Here is a 17,942-nt window from a genome sequence, read left to right as displayed (position 1 = left end):
CATTGAGGACATGGATATTTTCTCATTGACATTTGTCAAGCAGAAGTTCAAAAGTTTTGAGCATCTTGTTTTGTTTTTGATCAAAGTCTGGTTGATGGGCAAAGGCAAATGACCAGTTGTCTGGGAAGGATCATTCAGTGATCTTTGCTTCAAGAAGTTCATCACTGTTGAAGCACTGATTTCTGTAACATTCACACCAGCTGCTTTAAAATGTGCTTTTATTTCATGCATTTTCAAAGAGTATGGCACTAATTTCATCCCGGCGTCATCTAAAATTTCGAAAATTCCTTCATGGTCCTCAGTTGTAAAATATGGACAATTTTCTGAATGTGGTTCAGACACACTGCACCAGGTAACTGTGTATTTTTGTTGTGAAAGATGTGATGACTCAGGAACAGCATGTACTGTGGGTATGACAAGAAGGTCACGTTGGTTAATTGATCTATAGACCTCATGAATCATCTCATGCCAGACTTCGTCTACTTTCTGAGAAATGCGTGGAAAGTATTCCAGCCAAGAATTCTCTAGCTCTGACTTGAGGAATACAAGAGTTCTAGGTGTATCTTTCTTTATGACTGAACAGAGACTTAAGAGGAGGTCAGCATAGAGTGGTGAAATGATGTTTACTTTCAGCGACTGGTTCCACTCAGTCTTCAGACTATCACCATCCTCTTTCCACAAGTCCCTTCTAGAAGAATCTACTTCAAAATTTGCATTCACGTGAACTGGTAAACCAGTTTGTCCAGGTAAGGGCAAAGAACAAAATGCTCTACCAGTAAATGTGTGGGTAAATGAGCTGCTCCAACATGCAGCCAGAGCAGCTTGGGGAACTTTGAAATAGCCCTGCTTGTTTTTTCTCTCATGAATTTGTTTTGAGAAGCCAAAGGACTCTGCAATGACCCACTTACTTTGTTTATTTCCATATGAGATCTGAATGATGTACATGGTTTTGCAGGGTTCTGCTGTTCCTGACATGAGGGATTCTTTAACGTGTGTATGAAAGTTTTCTTTGTTTACCATGCTCTCCTCTTTGTATATCTTTTCGATAAGGAAAGAACATTTTGTATGTTTTCCATCTTCACTGATCTCCAAAAACTCTATTTTTGTGATGTGTTTCAAGAAGAGAATTAATCCTTCAGGATCTTCTGTCAAGGCATAGTAAAGTTCTTTCATGTCACGATCTGTGACTGTATGTCTAGATATGTCAGATTTTTCTGCCATTTTCTCTGTCCTGAGAGGGAGCCTGAACATGGTTCCAGAATTGAGATCAAACATTTCTGGAAGAAAGGTATGATAAACATCATCAAAAGACTTTTTAAAATTGTCTTCCATTAAAAACATGCGGCCTGGGGACTGTTTTGTTACACCTTCCATGTATTTTAGATTTGGATCAGAAATGCAGAGCCATTTGTCACCGGTCAGAATAGATGGACAGTCTGTCAGATGATACACTGAATTGAATCCAAGTCCATATTTCCCAGTTCTCCCTAAAGTGCCATGTTTTCCTCCTCGCCCCAGCTGCTGAATACCTTTCAGGTCAGCATCAGAGAATGTTCTGTTGTTGTACACACAAAGTGCTGGGCCTTGAACCAGTTCCCATTTCGTTCCAAATATCTTTTCTTTCTTATGTTTTCTTTTGTCCCACACAAAGTGAATTTCTGTTGCCTCTGCATCATCAGCATTTTGAATGAGCTCTTTCAGAATATCCTTTTTAGATGGATATGCCTCAATTATATTTTTTATTCTGACAGTTAGTTTCTCAGTTTGTCCAAACTCTTTGGCATGAAGGGAAAACCCACTGACAAAATGTTCTTTCAGAGTATGGTGTCTTGTTGTCATTACACCAAAATGACAGGCCACAGGCCGAGGTATCAGCTCATGGGAGAGCTGGACACCAGCAGAGATAGGCATCCATGGGCTGTCATTGAATCTCAGCTCTTTAGAAGATGTCAACACACCGCTCTCATCGGGTATGAGACAGTTTATAATAATTTCTTCTTTGAGTTTATACAGTCCATTCACGAGTATTGCAGTACACTTATGGAGGTCTAATTTGGAAAGAGGGTGAGATCCATATAAAGTCTTCATGTCCTCAATTGCAGCAACAAATTGCTCCTTTGTGAATTGTTTTTTGACACCAAGGTAGTTCCACAGCCTCTCAAATTTGGAGAAAATGACTGGAAGAACATAAAGATATGGTTTCTCCTCAAATTCTTCACTTCTGGCCACCGCTTTCACATTTACAAAGTGATCCTCAATGAAAATGAATGGGTATGATTTTGCATGGCAAATAATGGGACTGGGATCTTTCTGTTCCAACAAGTAATAGTTGAGATATTCATAGCAAGTCTGAGCAATGTTAAGGAGAGCAGACTTTTCAAATGCATAGCAGTGTTTGTGTGCATTTAATAGCTGCTGAAGCACTGTCTCAACTGGTGGATTTGTCCGTACTCTCAGTTTTTGGAAAACTGGATCATAACTGTGTATTTGAAGGTTTGAATGATCAACTGTGAATTCTGTCATGCTTACCAAATTGCGACAACGGGCACTGTAAACTTCAGAGGGTTTTTTAAGTATGGTGGTGTTCATGTTTTTCTGAACTAAAGGAGCTAAGGCAGGAAGGAATGGTATTTGAGACAGTGTGCGCCAGTGCAGAGAATTCACATCTTCTGAGGAGTCTGTCATAGACTCTATGAGACACCGAAGACATTTATGAAATTTAGATTTATCCTGTTGCCAAACACTAGATATCTTCTCCGCTCTCTCTATGATGTCCTCTATAGGGAGGCAGTCACTTAGCATTCCCAAATCTGAAAGTCTTTGAATCCTTTTTGGTGAGAGGAAGTCATTTGCAGTTCCTTCAAGAATGCATCCTTCCTCAAGTGCATACAAACAAGCCACTTTGCCAGAAGGATTCACAAGTCGCTTGATAAATTGAAGCTTCTGACGTTTATGTGTTGGAATGCAAGCATGACTTTTCAGCAGGTCATCAACAGCAGGATCATTCAAGTCAATGGCATTAAGGACAAGAGAATTTATGTTGCATTTGTCCACAGCACTCAAGTTCTTAAACACAATGTTGTAAAACTCAGGCCAATTGATTGTCTTCTGTTTCATCATTTTCTTGAAGCCACAATAATTAAAACTGTGTCTTACCCATGTTGGGAGAGAAACAACACAGGAGTACGGAGCTCCAAAGCTCAAGAGCACTTTCATAGCAATGTCTCCAACTGCTTGGCTCTTCTCAATTTGTGGATTCAGAAATCTCGCCTTCTCTATAGAACACCAATTATGTCCATTGCTAAAAAGATCCAGAGATTTACCATTGCCATTCTGCGCAACTGCTGAATAGAAAGACTCGACCAGGGGTAAAAATGCTTTGCTTACTCTCTCCGTGTTAGGCCAGAATGCATAGAAGGAATAGTTCTGGATATGTCTATTTTGAGCCATTTTCTTCAGCTCAAGCAGTGTAGTGATGTAAGCAGAGGTTACAGCATCTTTAAGTAAAGCTTTGTTCCACTCAGACTTCACTCCTTTTTCCCATAGGCCTTTCCTATTTGATGTGACTGCAAAAGTCCCATTTATATGGACTGGAAGACCTGTCTTAATCGAGAGAGGAAGAAAACAAAAAGCATGGCCAGTGAGGCTTTCATCAGCATACCATGCTTTAGTTTTTGCCTCTCTGTGCAAAGGTACAGCTATACCTCCAATTGGAAATGAAAATACATGCTCTTGATCATTTCTTTTCTGGAACATTTGCATTGAATCATGCATCCCATAACATGAGTACAAAAGCCAGTACTGGGTGAGGGATCTCTCTGAGTGCTCTTGAACTATTTTAATGATGTGTGCTTTGTTAACATCAATAATGTTGTCGCATGTGATATCAGTATTTCTGAAAGTGCTCTTGATCTCTTGTGGAGGTGTACCGTTTGAGACAGCGAATGAATTCATGACTTCTCTGGATATTTTGAGAGGTGTCTGAATCTGATCATCCTGTGGAGGAGTCGATGCATTTTCAGGGACAATTTGAAGGGACAAAGATTTAATTTTCTTCTGAAATAGTAGGTGAGTTTCTGAGTTGTCAGTCAAAACATTTTTAAAACTCTGAATGCGTTCTTTGTCATATACCTTTGAACTTATCTCTGACTTTTTTGCCTCCTCCAGGGTGCGAAATGGTAATTTTATCAAGGTGCCATTGTAAGCTTTCTTGCTGTTTTGCGCTGACAGATCACAATCGAAAATGCCTTCATAAGATTTAAACTGTCCAGGAAATCTTTTGTACAGCCGTTCCTGGAATGGGTTGAGTTTAATTCCTGGGTTTCCTTTACTGAGTATGTGCTTTTCCAAATGGGTGACATTTGGATCAAGTATGAGGAGGCTATTTCCACTCAAAATTGAGGGAATATCACTCACATGGTAAACAGCATTAAATCCAAGCCCAAACTTTCCAATCATCTCAACTTTATTTTGTTTTGATGCTGATCCCACCTTGACAATGTTTCTCCAGTCTTCTTGTGAAAAGAGCTCATTGTTGAAGATCCAAAGGCATGGTCCATTGCAGAGGGCCATTCCATCATCAAAGAGGGTATCAGGGGGTCTCTGTGTTTTCGAAGTCAAGGAGGAATTTACACATGGTTGCCCCAGCATCCTCAGCATTTTGTAGGAGTTCTTTGAAAATGTCGCTTTCTTCATCATACTCTTTAAGAATGTTCTTAATTCTTTGAGTAATTGGTTCAGATTGCCCACATTGTTCTATACCAAAGGATGCTTGCTCTGCTTGTATGAACTGTGGTTTTAAGATGCGAGTACTTAAGAATGGGACTTTCAACCATCTTGCAGTGAGGGGTAGAACTTCCTCATGAATGACATAGAACTCCTCATTGTCCTGTTTCAGGTCTTCTAGTCCTTCAGTACTTATGTCACAGAAGACTGTTTTGGATAAAGACTGCAGAGTAAAGTTTTGGTTTTGTTCCATGACAGGCACAGGTGTACTGTCCTTTAAACGCTTCTCATTTTTTCGCATCCAGTCAAGAATGGCAATTGTCACTTTAAGTTCTGTCGAGTCTCCATGAGGAGGACACCTGCAGTCAATTCTATGTTTTATGTCATGTAGCATGTCTTCAATTTCCTCATCAGACAGAGTTTTCTTCACACCAAATTGCGTTAGCAGGTTTTCATATGGCAAAAACTCTTCAGGCACTTTCTTGATGTAAGGGCTTAGATCCAATTCAGGTGGATAGGTTAAAACTATATCTCCTGGACAGACAAACTCACTTTTATTCCAGACCCAGGGAATGCATTTTGTGTCCTTTAAATCTCTGAAATTTCTCATGTTGTCCTGCATGAATTTATAGATACTGTGTAGCTCGATTTTAAATTGAAAATCTGAATTTGGGTTGACCATTGATCTCAGTGCAAAGAGGTTCTCTAAGACTTTTTCAGCTGGAGGGGGGTCATTAAGTCCAAGATGGTTGCAGACATGTCCTGTTAGCTTAGAGGTAAGGGGCATTACATATCCAACAATTGAAGAATACTTTGAATCCCTAACTTCAGCTGGCTGGTAGAAACCTGTAGAAACCTCTCTTCCATTCAAGAACTTTGGATTTTCACAAGGCATCCACTGCCTTTGCATCAGCTCTCCTATCTGCGTCTTGGTGAATTTTGAAAGGAAATCATTCTCATTCAGTACTTGAACAATAGCATTTGCTTTTTTGAATGCTTTATCTGGTGAGTGAACACAAAGCTTTTCAATATGATTTATGACTTGGAGTATGTTTGTTGTTGATATTTCTTTTTGCTCTGTCTTTAAGCCAAGGCGTTGCAAACTCTGAAGCATTTCCTGGGTCTTTGTGTAAATAGGTGGAGGAAAGAAATCTGTTTCGAAAAGGTCTTGGAATGTCCTGTTTCTTGGATCAAAAACATCTGAGGCTTGTTTGCGTTCCCCCTGAGTTGTCTCAATAAAATTGAGACTTTTTGTTTTTGTGAGCAGCTGCTCACTTTGTGAGAGTAGAATGCTACCATTATTCAGTATCCAGGTCATTATTGTCTGTTCCTCACCATTTTTGAAAAAGCCTGCCTTAATGCAGTCAACCAAATAAACAGAGACCTTAACTGCATCCAAAAGTTCAATTTTCACAAGAGTCAAAAGTCTGCGATCAGCTTCATTTGCACACTGTACAATGGTATCAGGCATGGGCAGATCATTTGGAATGGCTGGATTGGTGGTTGAAATGACTGCTCGCTTTGATTTAACTGCAACATATTTCCCAGACATCATTCTGAAGATTGGCAACATGCAAAGTAGATCCTGTTCAGCAACTGAGAGAGAATCCAAAGAAGAGAGGTACACTTTCAACTCCTCTCTTACATGTGATGAAGTAGAAGCAATGCCTTTGATGACCTGGTCTCTGTTTGAGTTTACAAAGACTTGTAGAACATTTTTTGGTGAAGCTGGAAGGACATAACTCTCAATGTCATGATGTCTAAGGCATTCATCTCTTTTTATGACTGTACATCCCACCATTCTTAACACATTCTGAATATTATTTGACAAGTTGGACCCTGTGCTACTCTGGAAGATCATAGTTGAGTTACTTTGCAATCTTGCTAACAATATAGAATTGTTTGAACTCTGCAGTGGCTGCAGTGGTATTAAAGGCATGTCTATAAGTCTGCTTAAGTCATTCCATTCACTGCTAAGAAATTTCCAGAATTCAGCCAGCCAGCTCTTTGGAGGATGATGATCTTCTGCTGTTTTCCATGTCACGTGACCTTGGGTCACTTTCCAGTCCATGGGTAAGTGCTTCTTCATGAGTGCAACAATATGTTGTGCATCCAAATTGATTATGTTGTATATGCCTGACACACACACACACACACACACACACACACTATTAATTTCAGATTATTATGACCATGCCTGATAAAATATATTAAACATTTTTTTTACCCTTTGTTGCTAGTTTCCTTAGTTGCATAGTGCAAAAATGGCTCAGATCGTTGGGTAAAAACCTTTGTTTACAAAATGGCAGCAATGTTCTAAATGAAGAAAACAAAATAGATTGTTACTACTTTGACGAGATGGTCCTCACTGCAGAACACAAGATCCAGGGGATGTGGTTGGATCTAGATCCAACTCCTCCCACCTTACATTTACCTAAACCTACCCGTCTCCACCCCCTGATCCCTAAACCCACCCATCTCCACCCCTAAACCTACCAATCTCCACACCCTGGATGTGGATCCAACCACGCCCCATGGATCTTTGTTCTGCAGTGAGGGGCTACTCTTCAGAATTTAAATAGGAAAGAGATTATGCCAAACCTTACCTTGGAAACTTCTCATTGTCAATAAAAACAGTGTTCTGCACTCCATTGCCAAAAGAAGTAAAGGTTCCATCACTGAGAGGCAGAAGCTTAAGTCCTTGTAGCTCTTTGTATTTTTCATCACTGAGAGCAAATTCAAGAAGTGTGTATTTGTCATTTTTACTGAGATGTTCAGCCTCACTTCTGTGAAGGACATCTCTAACATAAGATGGAGTCACCCATGTTAAGGTATCACTTTCAAGGAAGATTTCCAGAACATCTTTCAAAACATGTTCTGGAACTGTGACCAGGTTTTCTCCTTCAGCAATCAATAATCTTGACACTGCAGACATTGTGTCACTACATATATTGTTTACTGGAAAAACTGCATCTGAGACAGACACCCAGATTTGCTCATCATCAGCAAGGTGAAAGATCTTATATTCAAATAGACCTTTCAGAGTATCTGCTGCAACTTCATGCCATCTCTCTTTATGTACAGTCTTCGATAGGTCAGGCCAAAGATTGTACACAGTGAGGGAAGGCAGGTCTGAGTTTTCTGATAACTGAATGGCCTCTAGGATAATCATGAGATATACATAAGGAAGAATATATTTTGTGAGCAGCTCATTCCACATCGCAGACTCATCATTCTTCTGATCCTCCTCTTGCCACTTGATAAACCTCCGATTGTCTGTCAGGCCAAAGCAAGCATTGATGTGAATGGGAAGCCCAGTTTTGTTTGTTTCATTATTTGGAAGTGGCAGAAAGCAACATAGTCGCCCATTGCAAAGTGATCTGTCTTCATCTAACTGAAATGCTGTATCAACTTGAGGGTAGAAGCTCAGCTTATTAGCTAGAGAGTCAATCTCTGGTATATATCCCTGTTTCAGAAGGCAAGTCGTCACAAGCCACTGGGACTTTGTTTCTTCCATTTGCTGGGAAATCTGTGATACTGTTTTAAAACATGTTTTTCTGTCAAACGATTCCTGCTTGATATGAGAAAGGTCAGTAATAAAGTGATTTGACACTGAAACTTTGAGCCTATCATTGCGGAGGCCATTGGTGTCAATATGCTGTAAAGTAATGGATGACACATTTCTCAGGAAAAGAAGACTGATGTCTGCATCATCAATGAAACTGTCAAATAGCTGGGTAACTTTTGTGGAGTCATATAGGTTATCTGAGATTTCAGAAGCCTCATTACGCAGAGGGAAACGGAAGATTGTTCCTTTGAAGTATTGCTCATCTCTGATGACCTTCTCCCAGGTACAACTGTTGACTTGACTGACAATATTTTGAAAGGGCTGAAACTGATCTCTTAAGTTCAAAAGGCTCTCTCTGTCATCTTCATCATTCAAAGACCATCGATAGCCTTCTTCATCCTCTCCAAACATCTTCTTTTGTGGGTCAAAAATGGCTAGGTGGTCAGAACTGAAAACACATGGCAAGTCTGTAAAAACAATAATAATTTTTAATATTGTTAGCATCGCTAGTGCACGCTACTGATGTTGCAGCCAATCAGGTCAGTGGAATCAGATTGTTGATAATACACTATAATTAGGGATGCACCAATTCTGGCTAGGGATGCATCGATCCGATATTTAGTATCGGTATCGGCCCCGATACTGGCATTTTCTGTGGATCGGGTATCGGTCAGACGAGATCGATCCAAATCTGATATTGTGCGTATACTATTCGGTGTTATTGTTAAGCTCCACGAAAACACAAAAGCATTATAAAGCACTATAAAGTCAAAAACCAAGTGTTCTGAAACCGTTTCATAGTTTAATGTGAGATACAGATGAATATTTAAAGGGGTCATCGGATGCCCATTTTACACAAGTTGATATGATTCTTTAGGGTCTTAATGAAAAGTCTATAACATACTTTGGTTAAAATTTCTCAATGGTAGTGTAAAAAACACCTTCTTTACCCTGTCAAAATCAGCTCTGTTTTCAGCACGCTGATCTAGTCCATGTTGCTTTAAATGCTAGTGAGCTCTGCTGAGTCTGCCCCTCTCTTCCGTGGAGTGACGAGCAGACCATAGATATGTGTAGATTCCCTGTTCGACTGCTCCATATACGTTGACGCGTCAGCCATCTCGCATTCACCATAATAATCAATGAATATTCAAAGATATAGAAGCGTATAACTTGCTGTTGTAGACGCACACAGTCAGTGCGCTCAAAGATTCGCAGACCGTTCCAAAAATGCAAAATGCAAAATGGTTGAACAAGTTGTCATAATATGTCAAGCATATTTCTATACATTTCCATTAGACTTTTTTTCTAAATCTGTCCTGAACTGGTAAATTGCTCCCAGGTGAATCTTGACTTTCTCTAACGAAGGTGCAACTCATGAACCATCAGCTGGCAAGTATATATATAGCTGGAGCACAACACAATGTTACAATGCCTGACAATGGAAGGACAAGGAATTGGACGGGGTCAACAGCCAGAGAGAAGAAGAGGAAGAGGAGTGAGGCTGTGTGGCGGATGATTTGGGAGGCAAAACAGAGGAGGAGGCAGAAGAGGCCGAGGACATATGCGTGTTCCTGATGAGATAAGAGCCACACTTGTAGACCACATTCTCAATCATGGGCTTACAATGGCTGAGGGTGGTCGAAGGGTGCAGCCAAATGTTGGGAGAACAACTGTGTCCTCAATCATTCAGACTTTTCGTCGACAGAACAGGTATGTAATCTAACAATAGGCACTGTACTGTAATACTGTATACTTTCTGTAATGCTTCATACAATATTACAGTATTCCACTTGCATTTTACAATATACAGTAAGTATACTTTAAACTGTGACATTTTATCTTACTCAATTTTGTGTTTTGCATTACTATATTTTTTCCACATAGGAATGCAAGACAACTTCACAGGGGTGGCAGAGGGCCCCTTTTCACACCGGAACAGTAGGAGGCTATTTGCACCATGGTTGTAGAAAACAATGCCATAAGACTAAGGGAGATAAAGAGTGCCATTATAGAGGACAACAACATCTTTGAAAACATCCAAACAGTCAGCATCTCAACCATTGACAGGGTGCTGAAAAGACACCAAATGAATATGAAGCAGCTGTACACTGTTCCATTTGAAAGAAATGGTGAAAGAGTGAAGGAGCTGCGCTACCAGTATGTACAGGTAAAACATGTATGAGCATGCAGCAACTGTACCTCATAGTAAACAGTACAACATCATATAGTGATATACAGTACAGTAAGTGTGACCTTTACACATTTGCTATGGCTGTAGAAAAGAAGATGCAATATGTGCTGTATACATTTGATGTAACTGTATCTTGGCCAAAATGAAAATGCATGTAATTCATAAAACTCATTTTGTGTCTTCTGGATATAGCGTATAATGGAACTGGAAGCAAGTGAACCACCGCACATGCTTCATCTACATGGATGAGGCTGGCTTCAACCTAACGAAACGCAGAAGGCGTGGTCGAAATATCATCGGCCCAGAGCTACAGTTGATGTGCCAGGCCATCGGGGCAGGAACATAACCATGGGTGCTGCTATCTCTGAGAATGGTGTGCTAACACATATTCCCATTATTGGGCCATACAATACAGAGCGTCTTGTCACCTTTTTAGACACTCTCTATAGGGATCTCATCCCTGAACAAGAAAGGGGTCAGATTGGAGATGACCTGCCAAAGTACATGATAGTTTGGGACAATGTCAGTTTCCATCGCTCCAACATCATCAGGCAATGGTTTGCAGCCCACAACAGGATGCTGATGGAGTTCCTCTCACCCTACTCTCTATTCCTTAACCCCATTGAGGAATTTTTCTCAGCATGGAGATGGAAAGTATATGATCGCCAGCCACATACACAGATGACCCTTCTGGCTGCCATGGATGCAGCGTGTGATGACATCACAGCAGAGGCTGGACAAGACACTAAAAGATTATTTCCATGCTGCATCGCAAGAGAAGATATTCGTTGTGATGTGGATGAGAATTTGTGGCCCAACAGACAGGAACATCAGGAGGTGTAGGAAGACTGCACTGTAATTCCTACAGCACTGCATGTACAGTTTTCCCTTAGGAGATTGTCCTACAGTATGTTCACATTTCTACTTTTGTTTTTTTTTCTTTGTGCTATGCAGTGCTGTCTTTTCCTTTCTGTATCGCAATGACATGGTCTGTCAACAAATTACAGTACAAACAGTAAAAGCGTAAATGTGAATCTTGTCCAGTCTCTTTCAATCAATATCCTACATGCAGTAATGTGTATGTTTGAAATGGATATATGGCATACATGAAAAGTGCAGCATTCTGCATTTCAATACAGTAACTGTCATTCAAACTGTTGCAATAGTTTACATCAGAACATCCCTCCAGAGTACACTGTTATATTGACAACATGACTAAGCAATTTGACTGTCTTGTCCGTACACAATGACACAAGGACTTGTCATTCTGATGGCACTGACATGTTCATTGACACAGACATTTATTTTTGAGAGATGAACTAAGTATTTTGAGCAAGAGACTGGCTTTTGCAGGTAATCCATGGTGTTTTGCTATTTGTACGAGTTGTTTTGAGAAATGCACTTACTGTTTTGCAAATAGTAAGGATGATTCGAGAAATGCACCAAAGCGACTGAGAAAAACTGTAATGCAAAGTATGTGCATTTCTCAAAACTATTTGTACAAACAGCACCACACAATGGATTACCTGCAAAAGCCTGTAACTTACTCAAAATCCTTAGTTCATCTCTCATAAATATTTATGTCAATGAACATATCAGTGCCATCAGAATGAAAAGTCCTTGTCATTGTTCACAAATAAGATAGTCAAATTGCTTAGTCATGTTGTCAATATAACAGTGCAAACTATGGCAACAGTTTGGATGACAGTTACTGTACTGAAATGCAGAAGGCTGCACTTCTTATGTATGCCATATCCATTTCAAAGTACAAATTTACACATCACTGTATGTGGGGATATTGATTGAAAGAGATTGGATAGGATTCACAGTTACACTTTTACTAGTGATCTGACAACAACAACAAAAAAAAAATCTTACAACGTCATTGTGATATAGAAAAGAAAAAGAAACATGGGCACAAAGGCGAAAATACAAAATTAGAAAGGCAAACACAGGCAGAGCTTTGCTTTTGCAAACAGCACTGTATGAGGAATTTCAGAGAATTGATTTATTATTGGTTGATCTACATTCTCTTCATTAGTGAAAGTCAAGATTCTCCTGCACAATCCATGGCAAATTTACAAAAACAGTTTATGACAACTAGATCAACCATTTTGCATTTAATGACTTAATGTCGATGAACTAATGACTGGATGTTTTGATGGGTAAGACTATAGCACAGAGAACTATATAATATGTTTTGAGCAACATGACTATAGCAACTGATAATATAGGAAAACGCAGACAAATGAACATAATCGATTGCATGAATGTACCAAAGCAATCGCAACTTGTTCAAAAGAATGAGAAACTCCTTTTATGATGTGCACAAGTGACTAGATGATGTGGAGGTTGAACAAGTAGTTTTGAGAATTTCATTTTCATTTCATCTGACAAATGCACCAAAACGACTGACAAAAACTGTAGTAATGCATTAGTAAATGTTGAAATTAACATTAATAAATGCTAATAAATGCTAAATGCATGTTAACTACACTAGTTAACTAATGTTAAATAATGAACATTATTGTGAAGTGTTACCATTTATATAAATGTATCTGTATACAATAAAGCCACAATACCAACTACCAATAAGAGGTTTCCGGCCGACAGAAAAAAATTGTTTTGCCTATGTCACAATATAAGGTAAATCCTGCCCTGTACTTGATACTGATTTTTGTTGCCGAATTGGTTTGGAACAGTTGTTGAATAAACAATTAAACTGAACCATTATGCCTGTCTATCTGTCATGAATCCGGTTCATGGTCTTCCGTCCACTCACCACCAGAGGTCACTCGCTCACCACATGGACTCTTGCACTACACTACTGTTGCACGTCACCCATGGACTACAATACCCATCATCCATTACACTGACGACACACACACAGCTGATTGCACTGATCACACAGCTGATTGCACTGTTCACACAGCTTACTTAAGCCATGGACTTCCTTAGACAGATCGCCGAGTATTGATCTGCATATAGCACTCCTCAAGCGCTAGCTGCCTTACCGAGCCATTCCGTGTTTCTGTTCAGTTCCAGTATTGCCCTGCGTTTATCACTCCCCTAGTGTTAGCTGCGATACGGAACCTGTTTCTTGTTTTCTTGTCTGTGTTCCCTGTATTTACCCCTGTCTCACCGTTCAGACTCTGTTTATGCCCTGCCTGGATTATTTCCGTGTACCTGGACTACCTCTCTGCCTTGCCCTTTGGATATTGTTCGCACCTTGCCTGGATTGTTGCTCACGTTTCAGATTGCCTCTCTTGTCCCTTGTTTCTAAATAAAGCTTGCACGATCTGCACGTCTCACGTCTCATCAGTTCCGTTACACTATCTGCTTGACTGACAGTTTTATTGATCACTGAGAGAGCATTGACTTGGTATGATATTATTAAATTATTATATAAAAGTGATTTTTTTTTTAATAGCTTAGCTGTAGTAGACTACTTTTGCCATGTTGCTGTAGCTTAGCTTGCTACATTTCCCAGGGCTGTAGCTTTAGTGTAGTGAAGCTTCATTTAATGAGGAGTAACTGTTAGCTTAGCTCACTACATTTTCCAAGTAGCTTGCCCAACACTGCAAAACACCTCAATCACTTAATCTGAGACACCGGAGGTGGACAGCTCGCTCAGGGTGGGTCTAAGGTAAGACAGTCTTGTCAATCAACTATCATGGGAGGGGCCTGTACAGAACTACATCATTCTGACAGGGCTCTCAGAACAACCTGATTTGAGAAAGGATATTTTAAAATAGGGTTCCCTCTCGAGAGCAGTCTGTCGACATGGCGTAAATGCCTTGGGGACTCCCTTCCTTCCTAACCTCAGGGCTTAACTTGTGCCGGAACAAGCCTGATCCGGCACCTCCGAAATCCGATCCAGCACCTCATTTTGTCGGATCCCCCTCCTCATACACCAATATGAAAGACGTTTGTGCTGACCTATAGTGTGCATATATGAAAAATCCTCTATAATGACTGCGCTTGCGGGACATCTATATTTGAAATAAAGAACCTGAGCGCGCAAAAGACACGACATGTGAACTTCTCTGCTCTCACAAGACATGCGGATCCAATAGTCTATATGCATGCAATTTCTTTCTCAACTGTTCACATTTACTTAAGGAAAAACCTGGATATTCGCCAAGATGGCCATTTTCACGCAATTTTGTGTGTATTTGGCCACTTAGGCTCAACAACAAACTACGAAAAATAACTCAATATGATACTCGCTAGGCGGCTTTGGATGTGACTGTGAGCACTCAGCCTTGAAACAGCCTCTGGAGCACGAGAGTACCGATTAGCTTAAAAAGACGTGCATTTTTGTGACGATGCAACAATGACCCGATTAAGCAAGTGACAATTCTGTGAACTGTCCCGAAATTCGAGCGAAAGTCTTGGATCAGCAACAGTGTGCAGCAGCTCGTTGTATTGCAGACGAGATGCGCTGATGTTGCTTTGAGAGAGTGAAAGAGAGAAGACGCGGTCCAGCTGAATCACTCACGCTGTTTTCAAATGACTGATTTAATCCGCTAGTTTGTGTGGATTTATTCACTCATAAAACCTACTTGCTATATTGAATAAATGTTTGCAGGAATTTCCCTCATTATAAACTTAAAAGCTGCGGGGATGAGTAAAACTATGTGATATACACACAATCCCCCACGAAATTCTGGACAGGATTAATTATAACTCTATTACAGAGATTTGTGAGATAACATTCCTCTTTTTTTTTTTTCCCTCCAGGGGTGGAAATAGCTGTTTAAAAATTTTGTGGCTTTTTTAGTTTTTTTTTACGAACCCTAATAAAAGCAACTAATGCATTCTGTTAATCACTTAAACTGGCCCACCAATGTGATCGGCCGAATGCTCTGTTACATCTCCCTCCTCTAATCACATGCCGGATCCGTCACCCCTCTTTGTTTCCGGGACCTCGAAATTTACAAATTAAGCACTGCCTAACCTACCTGAAATCTTATTGCACAACGCCAGTGAAGTTGCAACTCTCACTGGCCAATGCCAGCCAAGACGGCTAATAGGGGTGGGGCCCCACCGCTATATAATGTGCTGTTTTGGTGGCATAAACTCAGAATCTTCCTCTTTCACACATCCTACAGAAGACAGCTGTGGAGATGACCCAAGAAGACGGATTTCCCTCTCGGCGTTCCAGCATGTCCAACGTTTGCACGCTGTGTTCAGGACCCATCAAGGCCCCAGACACTCACGAGTTCTGCGTCCTGTGCCTGTGTGGAGAGGCCAGCGCCCTCCTGTCCGTATCCTTAAACTCAGTAAGTGTCAGCCACAGATGTCGGTGTAACACCACCATGTAGCCCATGCTCCGGCCGATCGCCTGGGCCGTCTTCTTTGTAGTTTTAAGTGCAAAATCTGTTGCCACACGAAGATCCTTAAACGCCTCGGGATCTGCCCCATCCTCATCCAGGGATTTCAGGAGCTGAGGCAAGAAATCATCAATCTCCTCGCGAAACGCGCAATAGAAGTGGTCCCGCTGAGCAAGAGAGAGAGCAGGTTTTACAGCCGGTACTTTGTCGTTCCAAAAGAAAGATGGTGGTCTCCGTCCAATCCTAGACCTGAGACCTATCAACCGTGCATTATACAAACGCGTGTACGGGAACCAGTAAACCAGGGCTCATTGTCTCGCCATGTGATAGACACGATTACAGAGGCGCTATCCCCTTCTACGAGATGCCTGTACACCTGTAAATGGGAAGTGTTTGAGAAATGGTGTGAATCGAATGGTCGAGACCGGAAAAAACTGCCCCATGTCTGACATTCTGGATTTTTTGCAACAACGAATGGACGATGGCCCTCCACGCTTAAGGTTTATGTTGCAGCTATATCAGCGTTTCATGCCGCTATCGACGGGTGCTCAGTGGGAAAACACGACTTAGTTATCAGATTTTTGAGAGGTGCGAGAAGACTGAGACCCTCTCGTCCTCCTACAGTTCCATCCTGGGATTTTGCCCTGGTGCTGGAGGTGCTAGCCCTCCAGCCCCTCGAGACACTTCAGACTGTCGGCTTGAGGGAGCTGTCGCTTTAAACCGCACTGCTGCTCACCCTAGCTTCGGTCAAGCGCATGGGAGATTTGCAAGCGCTCTTGGTGAATGCGGATTGCATGCAGTTTGGACTGGGTGATTGTAATGTCACACTCAAGCCGAGATTGGGCTACATGCCTAAATCGCTCTCGACACCGTTCAGAGCGCAAGTGGTAGCGCTTTCTGCTTTCACTCCAGAGTTGGCGGCTTCGTCGGATGTCGCTCATAATCAGGGGTTGTGCCTGGCGCGGGCTTTGCGAGTTTACGTCGACCGCAAGGCTCAGTTTCGGCAATCCGAGCAGCTTTTTGTATGCTTTGGAGGCAGCACTAAGGGGCAGCCTGTCTCCAAGCAACGACTATCACATTGGGTGGTTGAAGCTATTGCCTTGGCTTATTCGAGCCGGGGAATGGAATGTCCTATTAGTGACAAAGCCCATTCGACGAGGGCGGTTGCCTCTTCATGGGCGTGGACTAAGGGCAGTTCGATCAAAGATATTTGTATGACCGCTGGATGGACTTCGCATAATACCTTCGACAGATTTTACAATTTGGACGTGTGGTCATTAGCCTCACAGGTCTTGTCGGTGAATACGACCCATGGTTCTACCTGCAATCACTAACCGTTTGACTGTGATGGTGGTTTCGACTAGGTCGTATAGAGGATCAGGGGCGGAGCCTTCATCATGTTAAGACTGTGGCACCCTGGATGCGGCCGCTCTCTACATCTGTATATTGTTATACACACTTATATTATAAGTATTGTGCCCGGCCTGGCTGTTCACATGTTGGTTACACTGTTACATTACATGCTTGTTACACTGTTACATTACATGCTTGTATATGTATGCTTTTGCTTTGACTATAATGCTTTAGCCTTTGTAAGGCATGGTGCTACATCACTCTCTCACAAATAAACTTGCCATCGGACATGGATTCTGAGAGTCCCCAAGGCGTTTACACCATGTCTCGTTCCCGTCTCTCAGGGAACCGAGGTTACAATAGTAACCAGAGACGATTAAAAAAAAAAACACTGGGTGGATTTTTATCATTATAGGATGGATGTGTACACACACTTCCAACACACATTTATGTTCCAACAACTTGTAACGTGAATTTTGCATCCGATGACCCCTTTAAGTCGTCAAGTTCACGTAAACTCTTTACCAAGAACTGAATAGTCAAGAAAGGCTATTAATAATCTAATGTATAGCACAGTAATGGAGGCAGCAACATATGATAGATAGGACTCTTGTCTATCTTGAAATGTCTTTTAATTGTATAGTTTATATTTATATATAAATACATTTACTTGTTTTCATTAATGTTTTTTAAATAAATACAAAGAGCAATATGTAACATTTTACCAGATTTAGTCCTACACTTATTCACTTTTATTTATTCCCCTCTA

At 41.0% G+C, this 17,942-nt stretch overlaps 1 protein-coding gene and 1 pseudogene across 1 annotated transcript in view; one reads left to right on the top strand and one right to left on the bottom strand.

The window, feature by feature from the left end:
• LOC131530993 (oocyte zinc finger protein XlCOF6-like) overlaps nucleotides 1-17,942 on the top strand; it is a 113,870-nt pseudogene that overhangs the window by 47,102 nt on the left and 48,826 nt on the right.
• The window catches only part of LOC131530904 (sacsin-like), a 43,469-nt gene that overhangs the window by 7,227 nt on the left and 18,300 nt on the right, over nucleotides 1-17,942 (bottom strand). Inside the window, 4 exon segments of the mRNA XM_058761413.1 lie at nucleotides 2-4,609; nucleotides 4,611-6,861; nucleotides 6,953-7,041; nucleotides 7,332-8,760. Of these exon segments, the coding sequence (XP_058617396.1) occupies nucleotides 2-4,609; nucleotides 4,611-6,861; nucleotides 6,953-7,041; nucleotides 7,332-8,760 (8,377 nt within the window).

This window comes from Onychostoma macrolepis, chromosome 22, assembly GCF_012432095.1.
Source record: "Onychostoma macrolepis isolate SWU-2019 chromosome 22, ASM1243209v1, whole genome shotgun sequence".
In the NCBI taxonomy this organism is placed as follows: Eukaryota; Metazoa; Chordata; class Actinopteri; order Cypriniformes; family Cyprinidae; genus Onychostoma; species Onychostoma macrolepis.
This window is presented reverse-complemented; position numbering and strand designations above follow the sequence as displayed.